The sequence below is a fragment of the Agelaius tricolor genome, unplaced genomic scaffold, assembly GCF_023055355.1.
Source record: "Agelaius tricolor isolate 1412-34295 unplaced genomic scaffold, bAgeTri1.0.p SCAF_3, whole genome shotgun sequence".
NCBI lineage: Eukaryota > Metazoa > Chordata > Aves > Passeriformes > Icteridae > Agelaius > Agelaius tricolor.
In genome coordinates, this window is record NW_027269263.1 from 99245 (window position 1) to 114937 (window position 15693).

Below are 15693 nucleotides of genomic sequence, written 5' to 3' on the forward strand. Positions count from 1 at the left end.
TATAAAGAAGCTTGAAGTGAAAAAGGATTTGAATACTGCTGCACTCATTAATTTTAACCTTTTAGCTGTCAGTTGCTACTAATTTTCTTGTAAAAAGGACATATTATTTACTCCTTTTGGTTGAAATTACTTGTTCTGGCCTTGTGATCTCTGCTGAGATGGGAGAGCAGATCCTGGATGGAGTCATTCTGCCAAAGGAAAGGATCTCAGTTCTGCAAGCAATTTGTCATTTGGGTGAACAGGGGGTGGGAAGGTCCTGCAGGTGGCAACCTTGCAGCAGGCACTGCTGCCTTGGCTGGCTAAATGGGACCTGGGGTTTCTGAAGGCAGTCTTGGTCAATTAGAGAAGATGAAGAACAAAGTTTGTTTGGTTTGGGTTTTTTTTTTTTTTTTTTGGGTTTGTTTTTTTTTGTGTGTGTTTTGTTTTGGGTTTGGTTTTTTTTTTTGTTTGTTTGTTTGGCAAAGCCATAACTCTAGAAAGGAATAGATGATGGGATTTACACATACATCAGTGGAACAGAACTGCTCACTTTTTTAACTGGAAGCACACCTTCACTGGAGGAAATAACCAAGAAATATTCATAAATATGTAATTTTGAATGGTTTATGCATTCTTCCCTTCCCTTCCCTTCCTAGGTATTTCTGCTGGCACTGTCACTTGCCTTCCTTGGGAAAACCATGTCTGGTGCTTACATGAACAGCATGTACACACAGATAGAGAAACAATTTAATATCCCAGCTTCTTTAGTGGGCATCATTAATGGAAGCTTTGAAATTGGTAATCTCTCATTTTGATATTCCTGATTCTTTGAAAATGTAATATGTGGTCTGAGCATGTCTTAGTGATCCTCATCTGCTCTCAATTACTCTGTGTGACAATAGTGGCCAACTCTGTCATTGTTTTGAGCTGATATGTAACCATGTCATGTCTTGGAAATGAGTAGGACCACTAGAATAGGCAAATTTAGGTTTAAAAACTGGTTCAGCTAATGTCTGCGCTATCATAAGATATGACAGAGCAACTGACAAAACAGAACTAGTTTATGAGATGTTTTCCTCAGAAATATTCAATACACAAAACAAACCAACTATGTAAACTTTGTTTGAATTTAAGGTCATATTTAGAATTTTGTAGTTCCTTTAATTAAACTTGGTTGGAGTGGGCTGTGAATCCTTATCTAAACTCAATAATATTTTAAGTTTTTTTACCTGTACAACTGTCCTTGCAAAGAAAATTTCCAGTTCTACTTTTAGTGCTCCTTACCTTGCCTGTCAGTAAATTTTATTGTCCAGTGATAAACTTAAATGTTTATCTTTGTGTCATTGAAGCCACTGATTCAGCACAGCCTGTTTAGAAATGATACATAAAAAAGGCATTATTTTCTTTCAGAGCATGACGCTCGTCACTCAGAGACATGATTTTGTTCTTCTGACAAAAAGATCATAAAATTAGTAGGTGTAAAATTATTAAATTGCTATTTTTATAGGGCCTGATTCATAACATGAAGCTTGATTCTTTTCTTAGTTGCATAGCAATAAATGGAGAAAATCAACTGCTTCTGAGTGAAAGTGGAGGTGAGAAAAATGAAGATTTTTAGTGCATTTTTGTTTTTAAATGGTACTAGGTATAAAAACCTGTGTTTTTTTATTATTAAGCAATTAATAAAATTAATATTATATTATTATTCCTTTTTTTTGTATGATGGTCCTCTTGTGTTTATTATTTTCACTACAAAAACATTATGATATAGACTTCTGTATTTTCCTACACATCACCAAACAAAGTATCCTAGGGGAATATTCCTAATAATATTCCTATATTATTCTGCAGTCCCTGGGCCTGATCTCTATGCCAAGTAGTGGGAAATTTCTCCTCTATAAAGGTGCACTCAAAAATCTCTCTCACTGTCATCTCTTTTCCATCCTGCCTTTTATTCTCATGTTCTTTTCATGTGATGTAACTCTTCCAAAAAAAGATCATAGCAGGGAATTACTGCACCATGTAGGCAGTTCCCTGTCTAGTGACACTTTTTAAAGACAAAAAAAGAAACAGAAGCTCACAAGACATGCTCAGGTTTGTAACTATTATGGGATGCCTTGGTTTGCAGATGGTGACCCAGGTTCTCTTTGCAGGTAACTTGCTGCTGATAGCATTTGTGAGTTATTTTGGAGCAAAGCTTCACAGACCCAGAATAATTGCTTTGGGCTGCACAGTTCTGTCCTTTGGATGTCTTTTGATATCACTTCCTCATTTTCTGTTTGGGAGGTGAGTGTTGTGCTTAACTCACAGCAGCTTCTGTGGTCCTTGCTGGCATTAACCCTTTCATCCTTCCACTGAGGGTGCTGCTTGTGAGGAGAGACATTGCTAAGCATGGATTCAGTCTGATCATTGCAGATTCTTAGGGTTTGCTCCTGAGTGGCTCTAAAAGTCAGTCACCACCTCCTGAGGAGAGTCACCTTTCTGCTGGGCACCTGCCTTTGCCTTCATCCTTTTGCTCCCCCTTGCATGGGCTCTCCCAGGTAACAGCTGTGATGCTGTCCCTTTACACTACTAGCTCTTATCTGCTTGGATGGGCAATAGAAATTGTGATTTTTCAAGATCTCTTGGTCTGGAACCTGGATGACAGATCATACCTGGTCACTGTGTTGGCAAGAATGAAATTGGGTATTATCAATCATCACAACCTGACACAACAAAATGACCCTGTTATGTAAATCTTTTTTAACCTGAACAATGCAGAGTGAAAATTGGGACTCTGTCTTCTCCACACTTCTAGGAATTTATTCAGAGAAAGACACCTACCATAGGATAAGAAATAGATGTTTCTCAAGCTATTTTCACTGCCAAATTGATTTCTTATGTCCACAGTGCAGAGATGCTCTCTACCTGTTCTGACTAAAAGAATAGCTAAAAGCAAATTTAGTATTGACCATAATGATCGTTCAACTCCTTTGAAATGATTTTTTGCTTGGCTTTAAAAAAAATAAAAAAATGTAAGCTTGTGTAGGCTTTTATCTGCAAGGTGTTTCTTGATCCTTCAATCTTGTGTCCAGTGTGGAATGGCTCTGGCTCCCTACTCTTATAGGTAGCTCCATGACTCCAGCACAGACAAATGAGATGGTTCTCATGAATATCTTCTTGACCTGTACTTGCTTTCTTTCCTTTCTTCCCAACAGGTATCACATTGAAAGCAGCATTTCACAAAGGGAAAATGTTTCAGTGATGCCTCTGTGCCTTGTTAATCACAACTTGTCCTCTTTGCCTACAGAGGAACCATCAACAGGTAGGACTTTTCCTATGTCTGTTAATGGTTTTTTCTATGTCTATAGTGTCTAAATAAATGGATTTTTGTTTTTATTAGCAATCACTTGTTTATTAAATAATGGTGATTGTTTATTAAATAATTTTCAATTAAATGATGTACAGCCACTCAATATGCACATAGAACCCAAAAATCCTCATGTCTGTGACTATATTTGGGTAAGGTGATTGTTTATTAAATAATTTTCATCTAAGTGATGTACAGGCACATAGATCCCAAAGATCCTCATGCTTGTGAATATGCTTGGGTAAGATTATTGTTTCTTTATTAAATAATTTTCAATTAAATGATGTACAGCCACTCAATATGTACATAGAACCCAAAAATCCTCATGTCTTTGGATATACTTGGGTAAGATGATTGTTTCTTTATTGGTTTATGGACAAGCAAGGCTGTGATATTCATATATCTGAGTCCATTTCCTGTGTGAAGGGAAAACTGGACTGAATGTGACCCCATATGCATGTGGATTGCTTCACCTGTGTTTGGTGGCAGCAATTTATAATTAAACCAGGAGATCTGGGTTTCATCGATGGTCAGACACCCAGAAAGGCAGCAGCTGCTGTAACAAAGCTGGTTTTTATCGGTTAATGAATTTGCACTGAGAAATCTCAGCATGAAAAAGGGGAAGAGAGCAGAGGAATCTGAAGCCGACTATGGGATGAAGAAATCCCAGTTCAAGGAGAAAAAGGAAGTAAAAAAGTATTGTGACCAGTTATTCATCTTTTCTTTTTATAGGACAGGCTTACCCACCAAAGCCTAAGCTATTGGTGAATTCTTTGTCTCTAGATTTTCATTAATAGTTGGGACTAAAACATTCATTCTTATTTTTTTTGTTTTATCCACAGAATGTGAACAGGAGCCTGGGTCCCTGCTGTGGATTTTTGTGATGGTTGGAAACATTGTGAGAGGAATGGGTGAAACTCCCATCATGCCTTTGGGAATTTCCTATTTGGAGGATTTTGCCAAAACAGAGAATTCACCTTTCTACCTGGGTAAATCCACCCTGTTGTGGTAATTCCCCTTCTCCAAACACACAGACAAACAAAAGCAAAATAAAGGATTATTGTGATGCCCTTCAGCCCAATAAAGGAATGCAGAAAATTAATTATTGCCTTATCAAAACAATAGTATTTTAGAACTTGTAATTTAACGAGAGAGAAACTTCTTGGAATTTTTCAGGCCATTTTTAGGTGCAAATGCTTTTCCAGTAGAGCTGTCCTAGCCATATGTAACAATTCCAAGAAAATAATTGTGACTGGGTTCTAATTTAGAATGTTTTCTCTTTTTCCCACTCTAGCATGTCTACATACAGCGACTGTAATTGGCCCCTTCCTTGGTTTGCTGTTGGCTTCATTCTGTGCTGAGCTGTTTGTTGACATTGGATCAGTAGGTGCAGGTAATGGGTGAACATATAAACCTTATGTTTAAGTCTTTAGTTGGTGAATTTTTCAGAGCTAAAAGATGTTTTCTTGCTAATATGGGTTAATCCCACCTGAGTTCATTGGTGTTTATTTTAGAATGGAAGATCTGTGTATAATATTCAGTTCATAGATACACAAATCAATCTGCTTACAAATTATTTGATGAAAAATTGTGTCATCTGGCTTAACAGAGGAAAGGACTAGAATTAACTTAATACAAGCCACTGAAATTTGCAAGAAAATTAGCAACATTAGAAAAGAAAACTGGAGCATATGCTCCCTCATGAGCCTCATTTTAAGAATCATTAAAATGCTTTTATGTCAGAGGTGACTGGGAAAGCCCAAAATGACAGCAAAGAATGTTTCTGAAGTGATCAAGAGGTCTGTTTTTGTGCTTTATTCCAGATGAGATAACTATAGCAGCCACTGATGCCCGCTGGGTTGGAGCCTGGTGGCTGGGCATTTTGATCTGTGCACTGCTCAATCTCCTGGTGGCAATTCCATTCTGGTTCTTGCCCAAGTCCCTTGTGAAGGAAGGTGAAACCAATGAACCTGAGGAGACAAGTGAAAAAACTGCAACACCATTGCAAGAAAATGATAAGAATGAAACCAAACAGACCATGTATGAAATTGCTAAAGGCAAGTTGTATTGCATTTTATTCCCTTCTAACTTTAGTCCTAAGGTGTGAACTCTGTGTACTTAGTAATTAAAGGTGGGTCCAAGATATGCAGTGCCTGCTCTGTTTTGATGTCTCTGTAGTTCAAGGGATTTGTGCAGGATTTTAGAATGGCTCCTTGCAGAGGAAGAAAGCTGATTTCCTAGATCTGGGATCTGGATCCTTCCTTTTCCCCTCCTGCAATTCTGGTGTATGTAGATCTCTTCTTCCCAAGAGAGGGCTGAAGCTCTGAAATCTGGGTAGGAATATTACAGCTCAGTGAGCTGGGCATGAGGTGCAGATATTGACTCTTTGTACCCCACATTCACTGGGCAGAAAAGCAGAAGCCCAACAAAAATCTTGTGCATTTCTTGAGTCCAGCTGAAATCCCTAAAAGGGAATTGACAGGTGCTTAAGTGTCTCATAAACATTTAATTACTGCTCAACAAAGATGTATTCCACTCACAATAATTCACCTGGCAACTTTCACACCTGGGGTCTTTCAAATCTATGTTCTTGTAGGAGCATATTTTTTTCCTTCCTTATTTAAAGGAAAAATCCTTCCTACATTTCCTGATTGGAAATGTAAGTGAATAAACTATGTCAAAGTCTATGATCTATGATCAAAGGCAGCCTGTCCTGCTCAGGGCCCTCTGACAGGACCTCAGAAATTTTCAGCAAGTAAATTCCAAGTGGCAGCTCCCTCTCTGTGCTATTTCCAGCTGGGTCCTGCAGATTCACCACACCCAGAGTGAATTCTTAGGTCCTGGCTGATATTGCAGCTTCATCTTGACAAACAGAGCATCTCTTTCTGCTGTCACCTAGCCTAAAATGAATTAATGAATAAAATACTGTTCTCCCAGCTCAGGTGTGGCTCCTTAGTGCTCCAGGGTTATAGGAATGTGCTCTTTGTTGACAAAGTGACAAAACTATCTTTTGTCTCCTTAAAAAAGAAATAAGTCTAGAAGTTTATCTTCTCAATTAAGTAAAAAAGGCATGTCATAGGACTTAGAAGACTTCACTTCAAACTTAAAGATAGCTAATTGGATAAAAGCTAAAAAGTCTTGCTAAGGCAATTTAGCAAGGGCAGAAGGGCCTCTTGCACCTAGATCAGTTTTCTCTCTAAAGAGTTTGTTATTTTCCCTTTTATTAAAACCTTTTTGTTTCCAACACTGGCACAGAAGCCATCCTGCTGATTTTATGCCTTCTAAGGTAGCTGAGCTATCTTGGGTGTGAAATAGATCTCCAAGAGCTTATGAGACCTGGCTCAAGGAAACTTCTATTTCACAGGGTCCCTTCAGAGCTGATGTTTTCATGGTCATTCCCTGCCTGTGTTGGTGGCAATGTTCACTGTCCCTGAATATTCTGAATGTAGAAGTTTTTCATTCCACAGGATAGTTGTGGTTGCAAGGGACTTGTGGAAGTCACCTGGTTCAACCCCTGTTCAACCAGGACATATTCAGACAACTTTTTAAGGGATTTCAAGTCAAAACCTGACATTTTTATATTTAAAAACAACCTAAAATAAAATTAAGAACAATAAAATTTCCTTAAGAAGCTTTGATTAAAAATGTCACTGCATCTGTAAATAATGCAGCTTGACTAATTTTTGAAAGATTTGCATACAGATCTACTTCTAGTAAGGTACTTGCTTAGCTCTGGAAGATATACACCCATCCTAAGTGGTGCCCACTTTCAGTCAGGCCCAGCCATTGTTTTGTAGATGCTTAAATTTATCTGCAGAGTTTCTTGACAATAGCTCAGCACATTGATTAACAGAGAACATTAGACAAAGGGGAATTGTGGGGCTTTTTTAACGGTTCAAATCCTGACTTAATGGGCATTACTCAGAGGAAAGACCTGTGTAAATCAGTTTCTCAGATGCTTACTTGGCTGAAAACTGGCTAATGCAGATTTTGGGAGGATGGTGGGAATAACTGTGCTCACAGCTCTCTTCAGGCCTCTTCTGCCTCAGCAGCAAACCCCAAAACCAGAGTTCAGCTCTCTGGGGCAGCTTGTCACAGCTCTTTTTTTGCACCCCTGTGGATGCCAGCTGCAGGACAGAGGTTTTGCTGAGTGCTCTGCGGCATGAGATGAGAGAAAAGTGAGGGAATATGGGACAGTAGCTGCTGCTGCTACTGTGATTTATTATTTTTAAATAAGGAACAGCTGCACTGGTGTGCATGTGCGTGTGTGAGGGTATCTTTGGGTAGAGGAGACCCTGGGCTAAGCGAGGAATCTTTGGCCTGTGGTGTCTCGCAAAGCACAAGGTTTATCCCGATGCAGCTCAGGATCATTTTTGTTCCCCTCTTTCCCCCACAGACATGCTGTTTTCATAAAGCATCACACTAACTCATGGCATTATTTCCTTGCAGATTTCATCCCATTCCTCAAGGCTCTGTTCCACAACCCTGTGTATATGTTATTTATATGCATAACTGTGCTACAGTTCAGTGCCTTTGATGGCATGATATCCTTCATGCCCAAGTATCTGGAACAGCAGTTTGGGAAATCTGCATCAGATGCCATCTTTTTGATTGGTATGTTTGCATTTTGCTTTGTTCTATCAATTAGTGATGTCTCTATTCAAATTATCTATATTTTCACATATATACATATGTTCATGTGTATTTATATATACATACTAAGGTTAAATGCTTCTACAGGTGAGGGATATCACATTACAAAGCATATCTAAATGACAATACATTTTCTGCTAAATATCTAATTTTTTGTGCACAATTTTCTATTCTAATTCCCATCTTTTGAATTGGCTCAGAAAATTCAGCTGATATGAAACTAAGCCATGTGATGCTTGTGTAAAACCACTTCCAACGTGTCTTTCAGTCAAAATTTGCTTCTTTTAAGCATCAATCACGAAAGAATGATGTGAGAGCACATTCAGTAATCTCATCTCCAAACTGAAAGCCTGTTCCTCCTTTCTGTCATGCTTAGAGTGCATTAAGATGTATCTTAACTAAGATGTGCACAGACATTTCTGTTGAGTTTCTCAGCTGGAGAGACTGGATTGAAACCATATAATTTTTTTCTTTTTTTTTCTTCCTTTTTTTTTTCGGGTTTTTTTTTTGTGGTTTTGTTGTGGTTTTTTGTTGTTGTTGTTGGGTTTTTTTTGTTGTTGTTGGTTTTGTTGTTGTTGTTGTTTGGTTGTTTTTGGTTTTTGGGGGGTTTTGTTTGTTTGTTTTGGTTTGGGTTTTTTGTTGTTGTTTTTGTTTTTGAGTTGGACCTAGAGTACAACTCTAGATTGCCATTTTCCTATTGGTAATTTTAGCCCTACCATGTAGCTCACTTCCCAAGCAGTTCTCACCTGCTGTTGACTTTGGCAGAGGTTTTGGCTGTGAAAGGAAATTAGCAGAGACCCATTTCTGATTGTAGTTAAATTATTCAGGCCCAGGCACTCTTTGAGTTTCCCAAACACAACCTTCCCTCACAGCAGCTATATAGCTCCCTCTCTAGCTGCCCTGTAGTAGAGTAGCTTTGATGGTCTCCTTTATTTTAACATGGAAGTTTCACTTGTTTAACTAGGTGTTTACAACTTGCCAGTTCTATGCGTTGGGTATTTTTCTGGAGGCTTGTTCATGAAGAAATTCAAGATAAATATCTATCAGGCTGCGAGCATAGCATTTTGGGTATCTTTACTGGAATACCTTCTCTACTTTGCTGCCTATTGGACTGTCTGTGATACCTCACCAGTTGCTGGTCTAACAGTTTCCTATCAAGGGTATGTTCTTTGGGACTCAGAAGGACTTCAGTCTTAAGACACCAGGATGATTTTTCTTGTCAAGAATCAGCCAGGAGCTCCACTGCAGTTCCCTGTTTTAAATTCTCAAGGCTTTTTGCTTGCATTAGACATTAGGTCTGTCATGCCTGTTTCAAACAACAAAAGTGTATTAAAAAAGATATCCATGTCAAGACTCATGCAATTGCATGTCCATATTAATTCTTTCACTAATACAATTAGTGAAATAATTTAACTGCGGGTGAAAATAAAAATTGTTGCTCAAATCAGGCTTATGTGAGTGCAATTTCAGAATAAGAGAGGAAAAAATTCCCTTCTTGATCTTACAGTGGTTTACTAGAATTTGATTACTATCAAGTTATCAGAGGAAGTTTTATCTGCAGTTTCTTGATTTGAAACCTGCCATTGATCATTGGGAATCACAGAATGGTTTGGGTTGGAAGGGATCTTAAAGAGCCTCTATCTCCAACCTCCCTGCCCCATGGCAGGGACACTTTCCACTAGGCCAGGTTGTGCTTTGTGTCTGTAAAATGGACATGGACAACTAAGAACATACAGGCCATAGATGAGAAAAAAGCTGTGGGGTATTCATACCTAATTTACAATATTAATGTAATACAATACAATTTAGGGTCCTATAGAAAGATAAAAAGGCATGATTCAGGGCAGGAGCATGTAGGATTGGATCCTGATTCAACACTTGAGCTAGAATAGAATCTTAAGCATTTCACAGGGTTACTGTGGGTACCTCATTACTGAAATATTTATTAATCTCCTAAATGTGTTTCAGAATAGAGCAAGTCTCATATGCAGAAAATACTCTCCTGGCTGGCTGCAACATGGATTGTGATTGCCCACTTAAAATCTGGGACCCAGTTTGTGGGAGCAATGGAATCACTTATGTGTCACCTTGTCTTGCTGGGTGTAAATCCTCAAGAGGAACTGGAAGGAGTTTGGTAAAGCATACATTTTATTGTACTGTAACTATGAAATAAAATAGGTGGCAAATATTTATACCAATATAGGGTGGGGAATCATGTACATCATTCATGTACATTTAATATATATTAATATATTTTTACCTTATACCTTATAGATTCATGTACATTGAATATATAAGGTAAAAGATTTGAACAAATTCATTGAGTAGCACCAGAAATTTCAAACTGCATAGGAAAATTGGTTTAAGTTTAAATTAAAAAATATAATGAAGGAGAATTCTTCTCTATTAAGAACTAAAGTAATATTAAATGCTTAACAAGGAGTGAGAAATTATTCTGAAAGTGCTGCCAAGTGGAAACCTGAGCGCCCAAGAACATTTTAGCCAAAATGAAAGTCTATAGCATGGACTTAATAATCTCTTCTACCCTGTAGATTTAAACAGGTAACCAGGCATTATAGAATTTTATCCCCAAAGACAGGGGATGGCTGGACCTGTGCCTGGCAGCCTGGGAGGGAGGCTCAGTGCAGTGCTGCTCATGAGTAACAGGTTTGAGAGCAGGAGACAGTGATATGGGTTTGCTTCAGAGTGTGAGTTTGGACAATCTGTGTGATCAAAATATTCTTTTGATAGGTATTTGAAAACTGCACCTGTGTTGCAGCCTCAGGGTTTTCATCTCAAAATATCTCTGCAACTCTGGGCCACTGTGATGGACATGAAAGCTGTGACAAGATGCTCCATTATTTTTTAATCCTGACATTAGTCTGCAGCTTCATTTTTTCCTTAGCAGCCATGCCTGGATACATGGTCTTAATAAGGTACAGTAAAATTTCCTTGTCTTATGAAATGTACCAGACTTTTTATTGTGAGGTTTTAATTCTCCAGGAAATTAAAAGGTGTTTAGTTTGCATATGGAAGGAGAAAGAGCAGAGAAATATGATATCATTTCTCTTAAGGTTCAGTGTCATGTCACCTTTATAATCTGATGTAGCTTCTCCACATAAAGCTTCAGCTTTATCCTGAATGAATGCAGGAGCCCTGAGTCAGGGCACTGGGATATTGAGTGGTGTGTGATACCTGTGAGTTTATAAATCATTTTAATCAAATCATAATTTATGATGTTGATTTAGGCACAACTACCCTGCACTTTGTGTTGGCCCTGGTACCATACCCTGACAGTAGCTTTTCCTTTGGTGATTTGGCAGTCCTGGATAAGGAACTTTTCAGCAAACATCATCTAATGAGCATAATGAGCTCATTATTAGAATGGTTTGGGCCTAATGTGATGAAGAACTTGATTTTAAAAAAAAGTTTAAACATCTCTTATTAATGTCACCTCTATGATTAAGTGTAAAATGCAATTAATATACAGGTCTCTAAAGCCTGAAGAGAAGTCATTTGGAGTGGGTATCCATGGGCTGGCTTCAAGAGTATTTGGTAAGAAAATATCTCACACACTTCAGAAGAGCAGTTAGGGCTGACCTAGAGAAGGATCCCATCAGGGCTATGGGCGTGACACAGGAGTCATTGCTTCTGTGGAGTCCCTTTGATCAGGAAGCATTTAGGATTTTTTTTTTTTTTTTACAGCTATCAGAGCATGGCAAAGTAGAACTGCTTGCAGTTTGCAATTTTTTTAATGGATAATAGGCTGGTATCTTGGTTTAACCCCAGTCAGGATCTAAGTACCGTGCATCCACTTATTCTCCTCCCACATGGAATAGGGGGGAGAGCTGGAAAAAAGGTACAGCATGCAGGTTAAGTAAAGAATAGTTTAGAATGAAAGAAAGTAAAATATAATAGTAATAATAGGAAAAATAGAGAGAGGAATAAAACAAAAGAAAGAAAAGTGATACAGAATAAAATAGTTTGTGATCTGTTGACCAATACCCATCGCACTCCCAAGCAGCAGTCAGTCCCTCCCTGCCACTTCTCTCCGCTCTGTGTACTAAACATGACACTGCAGGTTGTAGAATTTCCCTTTGGCCCGTTTGGGCCATGCTCCCCCCTGATTTCCCTTGCAGCTCCTCACAAACAGAGCATGAGACACAGAGAACTCCTTGATGTCAGCCCTCCTTAGCAGCAACCAAAACATTGGTGTGTTCTCAACATTATTCTGATGTTAAATCCAAACCCCAGCACTGTACCAGCTGCTAAGAAGAAAATTAACTGTATTAACTGTATATTGCACAAAGCAGGATACAGGACTACATCTGTTGCTCACTGGAAAGCCATTTGGCATTCCTTCACTCTTATAGTTTATGTTTATTGAAGGCAGCATTGCCTCACAGATGAGAGAAAATCTTGAGCTCTGAACAGGAAGCACTGTCCATGCTGCTGCATGTGGATGTTTTTTAACAGGCAGCAGGGAAGAAAATCTTTGGTTGAGGGTAGGAAGAAGAGGGAGCACAAGATAGAGAATGAGGCTATGAGCTTCAAGAGGACAGGACAGATGGAGTGGGTGACAAACAGCTTAGGCTCTGTGGTGGATCTGATAACTAGAAGAAAATCACAGAAATTTTGCTCATATTCTTTTTAGCTGGAATTCCATCTCCCATTTATTTTGGAGCTTTGATAGACACCACTTGCTTGAAGTGGGGTAGCATGACTTGTGGTGGAGAAGGAGCATGTAGGATGTATGATGTTGTCACATACAGGTATGTTTTCTACTTTATTTTAATTTCTCCTTCTTACTCTATTATTGTATGCATAGAGAGGTAATTTTATGTACTTTAAGTCTCCCTAGCAGACAAACTGCTCCTGTGTTAGAGATATGACACAATTTTCTTTGGCATTGGCTTTATTTGCAAAGTACAACCTTTTACACAGGCATTGGAAAAACCTTTGAACAGAAATGTTCTGGTGCCAGAATATTCACTAATAACCTCTCATGAGAACAAGCTTGGAAAACTCTGAATAATGAGAAAAATACTGAAAAGCACTTAGCTTATGTGGGAAAAAGGTTCAATGGGTGACGGCAATATCTTTGAACAGGAAATGGTTGAAACAGTACTTGAATTTCAAAAAGAAGAATTTTATGGAGAAGATACAGCTACTTAAGTTGGAAATTGGCCCAGAATACTGCACTTCATGTTTTTGTAGTCCTTCAAGGACTGATGTGCAATTTTTAAAGAAAAATCTTGTTGAACTTATGGCCTCATACTAATTCCTTGTAATACTGTGTTGAGGTTGGTTTGGAAGGATATTCTTATGAATAATTAGAAATTTTAACAAGGCAGTCTGAGCCCTTTCAGCACTCTCTCTTCTCCCTATGGATAAAACCATAGGAGTACCAGGTGCCTGACTTCACTGGCTAAATCATTTGCCTGAAATTGGGAGAGGTAAAAGGCCGTTTTACCTTTTCATATTCTCTATTCTCACATTCTCATCTTCTGTGAGACCCAAAAGCATCGGGGCACAAGCTTTAGAGTGCTTTGTAACCTTCACAAAGCAATGTTTGCTGAATAGTTTTGGCCTTTTTTTACAAATGCATATATTTAATGAAACTTATAATTTATTTCAGGTGGCTCTATCTTGGCCTGCCAGCAGTGTTACGTGGAGTGTCCTACATCCCAAGCACGCTTGTTCTCCTCATTTTAAAGAAGAAACTGAAATCTGAAAAGCCAGTCTTATTAAATGAACCAATAGAAATGCAGGATAAAGGACAAGAAGCAGTGAAATAGCATTTCACAGAAGGACATGTTGGGAAAAAACCATTGCAGTGTAAATATTGGATATATCCTTGTGAAAAATTTTTTACTTTAAGTAAGGAACACTTGGACAGAGATGAATAGAATTACACATAGTTGTATTCTACTTACATTATAAAAGTATCAGTTTATAAACACAAGGTATGGGAAAAATATGTTTGGTGCAAAAGAATAAGGACTAGAAATAAGAAAATGTATGAAATGCTGGGTTTGAGTTGTCTGAGCAAAGGGCCCTGGAGCAGGAACATATGTGTTCAGCCCTGTTTCACTGAAAATAGAGAGAATTTTGCGTTTGACTCCAAGGGATGCCAGATTTCATCTAGGAATTCTCACATGGTTTCTGTCAGAGTGTCACTGACTGTGGACAGCATTTGTGGCTTCTTTGGGGCCCCAGTTTTCCATAAATTTATTTAATGATATTATTAGTCCTTTCAGGCAGGGATTATTTGTTATTCTGCATAGTATAGGTGGTCAATATATTGGTTTATGATATGGTCTGGGTGTTGTGGTAATAACAATAAATTTTAAAAAATACATTTTTAAAAAGTGCCGTGTTATGGTGATGTTTTAAGATTTGCACAGATCATTGACAAGGAAAAGTCATCAGGAATGATTACTCCATTTACCTGCTGCCCTGGGATGTCTGAAATAGCTAAGGAAATAAAACCCTAAATGTCTCAGGTAACAAAAATGAAAGAAAACCGTGCTGATATGAGTCATACAAGCTGTCTCTGTGGTTTGATGCATCCATGTTTAGCATCTAATTTGGCACTGCCTCATGTTTGGCCCCAGTGCAGAGCACCCTTAGGTCTGTCTTAAAGTGCCCATGCAATAACTTCTTGAGGCTTTTTATTACAGGTCCTGGTTATTTTATTTTATTTATCTTATTACAGGTCCTGGTTATCCTACTGCATAAGGCATGGAGGGAGTTTGTGGAACTACCACAGACCTGCAAATATTTCCTACTAATTTATTCTATATGGCACAAACCTGCTCCCATTTAAAACACCTGGGACCTTCTGCAGTCACCAAGAAGTGGGAAGGATATTTTGCCACAGTAGTTCATTAGTTCAGTTACAATCTGATTACTTCAGATTGTAAGTAATACTTTAAGGTTGTCTTATTGACATCATAAGTGTGTGTGCCTGAAATTGCTTCCTGTCCTTGTGGGGCCAGTGAGAAAAGATCCATTTCCTCCCCCAGAGCAGGAAATCAGCACAGAAATTTAAAGTTTCTTCAAATACAAGTGATTCTTTAAGGTGATTCTTTTGAAAATATCTGTCCTTTCCCCTGTCTCCCTTTGTATTGGATGATGGAGCTGAACATGAGGAAGGGGAATGGAAGAAATACAAATATGATGCAGTCAGAAACAGAGCAGAGAATTCAGCTCCCAGATTGTCACTCTAGGACATGAAACAGAAAGATGTGGACACTGGATTTTTTAAGGTAAAAATTAATTAATTCTGACTCTAACATTGATAGATTTCCAAAAGTGACAGTGGATTGGAGGGTGACAGGGCCACCTCTCCAATGACACTGGACAAACTAACAGTCTATTAAATTTCTCTTCCTCCATAGGAAATGCAAAACAATAAGTTACTTATATAAAGTGTGTGAGAAAGTTTGTTACAAAAATGTAATCAAAAAACTTAAAAAAAAAAAACTTTAAAAAATCAAAGCAGCACACAGATATCCCAGAGGCTTTGTGGACATTTGAAGCTGATTTTGAGCATTGTTCTTGCTAGCATGGGGCACTTACTGGGAGCCCTCGTTCTTCCCTGTGGTCATATTCCTCCAAAGCTGGAGTTAAAAACCCTTTGCAGACATTTAGTCACAGCTTGGTGCCAGGGTAACCTGGGAAACAGGAAAAGTTACAGAGCAGCAGAA

The 15693-nt window shown here is 38.4% G+C and overlaps 1 protein-coding gene across 7 annotated transcripts in view; it reads left to right on the forward strand.

Annotated features, from left to right (window-relative positions):
- Positions 1 to 14356, forward strand: part of LOC139587666 (solute carrier organic anion transporter family member 1A2-like) — a 42678-nt gene extending 28322 nt beyond the window's left edge. For 6 of the 7 annotated variants that reach the window (XM_071422058.1, XM_071422062.1, XM_071422059.1 and 3 more), the window contains 13 exons: positions 636 to 777; positions 2133 to 2265; positions 3177 to 3283; positions 4171 to 4317; positions 4623 to 4721; positions 5152 to 5385; positions 7778 to 7942; positions 8946 to 9141; positions 9950 to 10115; positions 10733 to 10917; positions 11472 to 11536; positions 12636 to 12753; positions 13620 to 14356. In XM_071422058.1, the coding sequence (XP_071278159.1) occupies positions 636 to 777; positions 2133 to 2265; positions 3177 to 3283; positions 4171 to 4317; positions 4623 to 4721; positions 5152 to 5385; positions 7778 to 7942; positions 8946 to 9141; positions 9950 to 10115; positions 10733 to 10917; positions 11472 to 11536; positions 12636 to 12753; positions 13620 to 13779 (1917 nt within the window). In that variant the 3' untranslated portion in view covers positions 13780 to 14356. Of the gene's footprint in view, positions 1 to 635; positions 778 to 1122; positions 1575 to 2132; positions 2266 to 3176; positions 3284 to 4170; positions 4318 to 4622; positions 4722 to 5151; positions 5386 to 7777; positions 7943 to 8945; positions 9142 to 9949; positions 10116 to 10732; positions 10918 to 11471; positions 11537 to 12635; positions 12754 to 13619 lie in introns of those variants that run through there. The other variant, XM_071422064.1, reaches the window with a different exon arrangement.
- The last annotated feature ends 1337 nt before the right edge of the window (positions 14357 to 15693 follow it).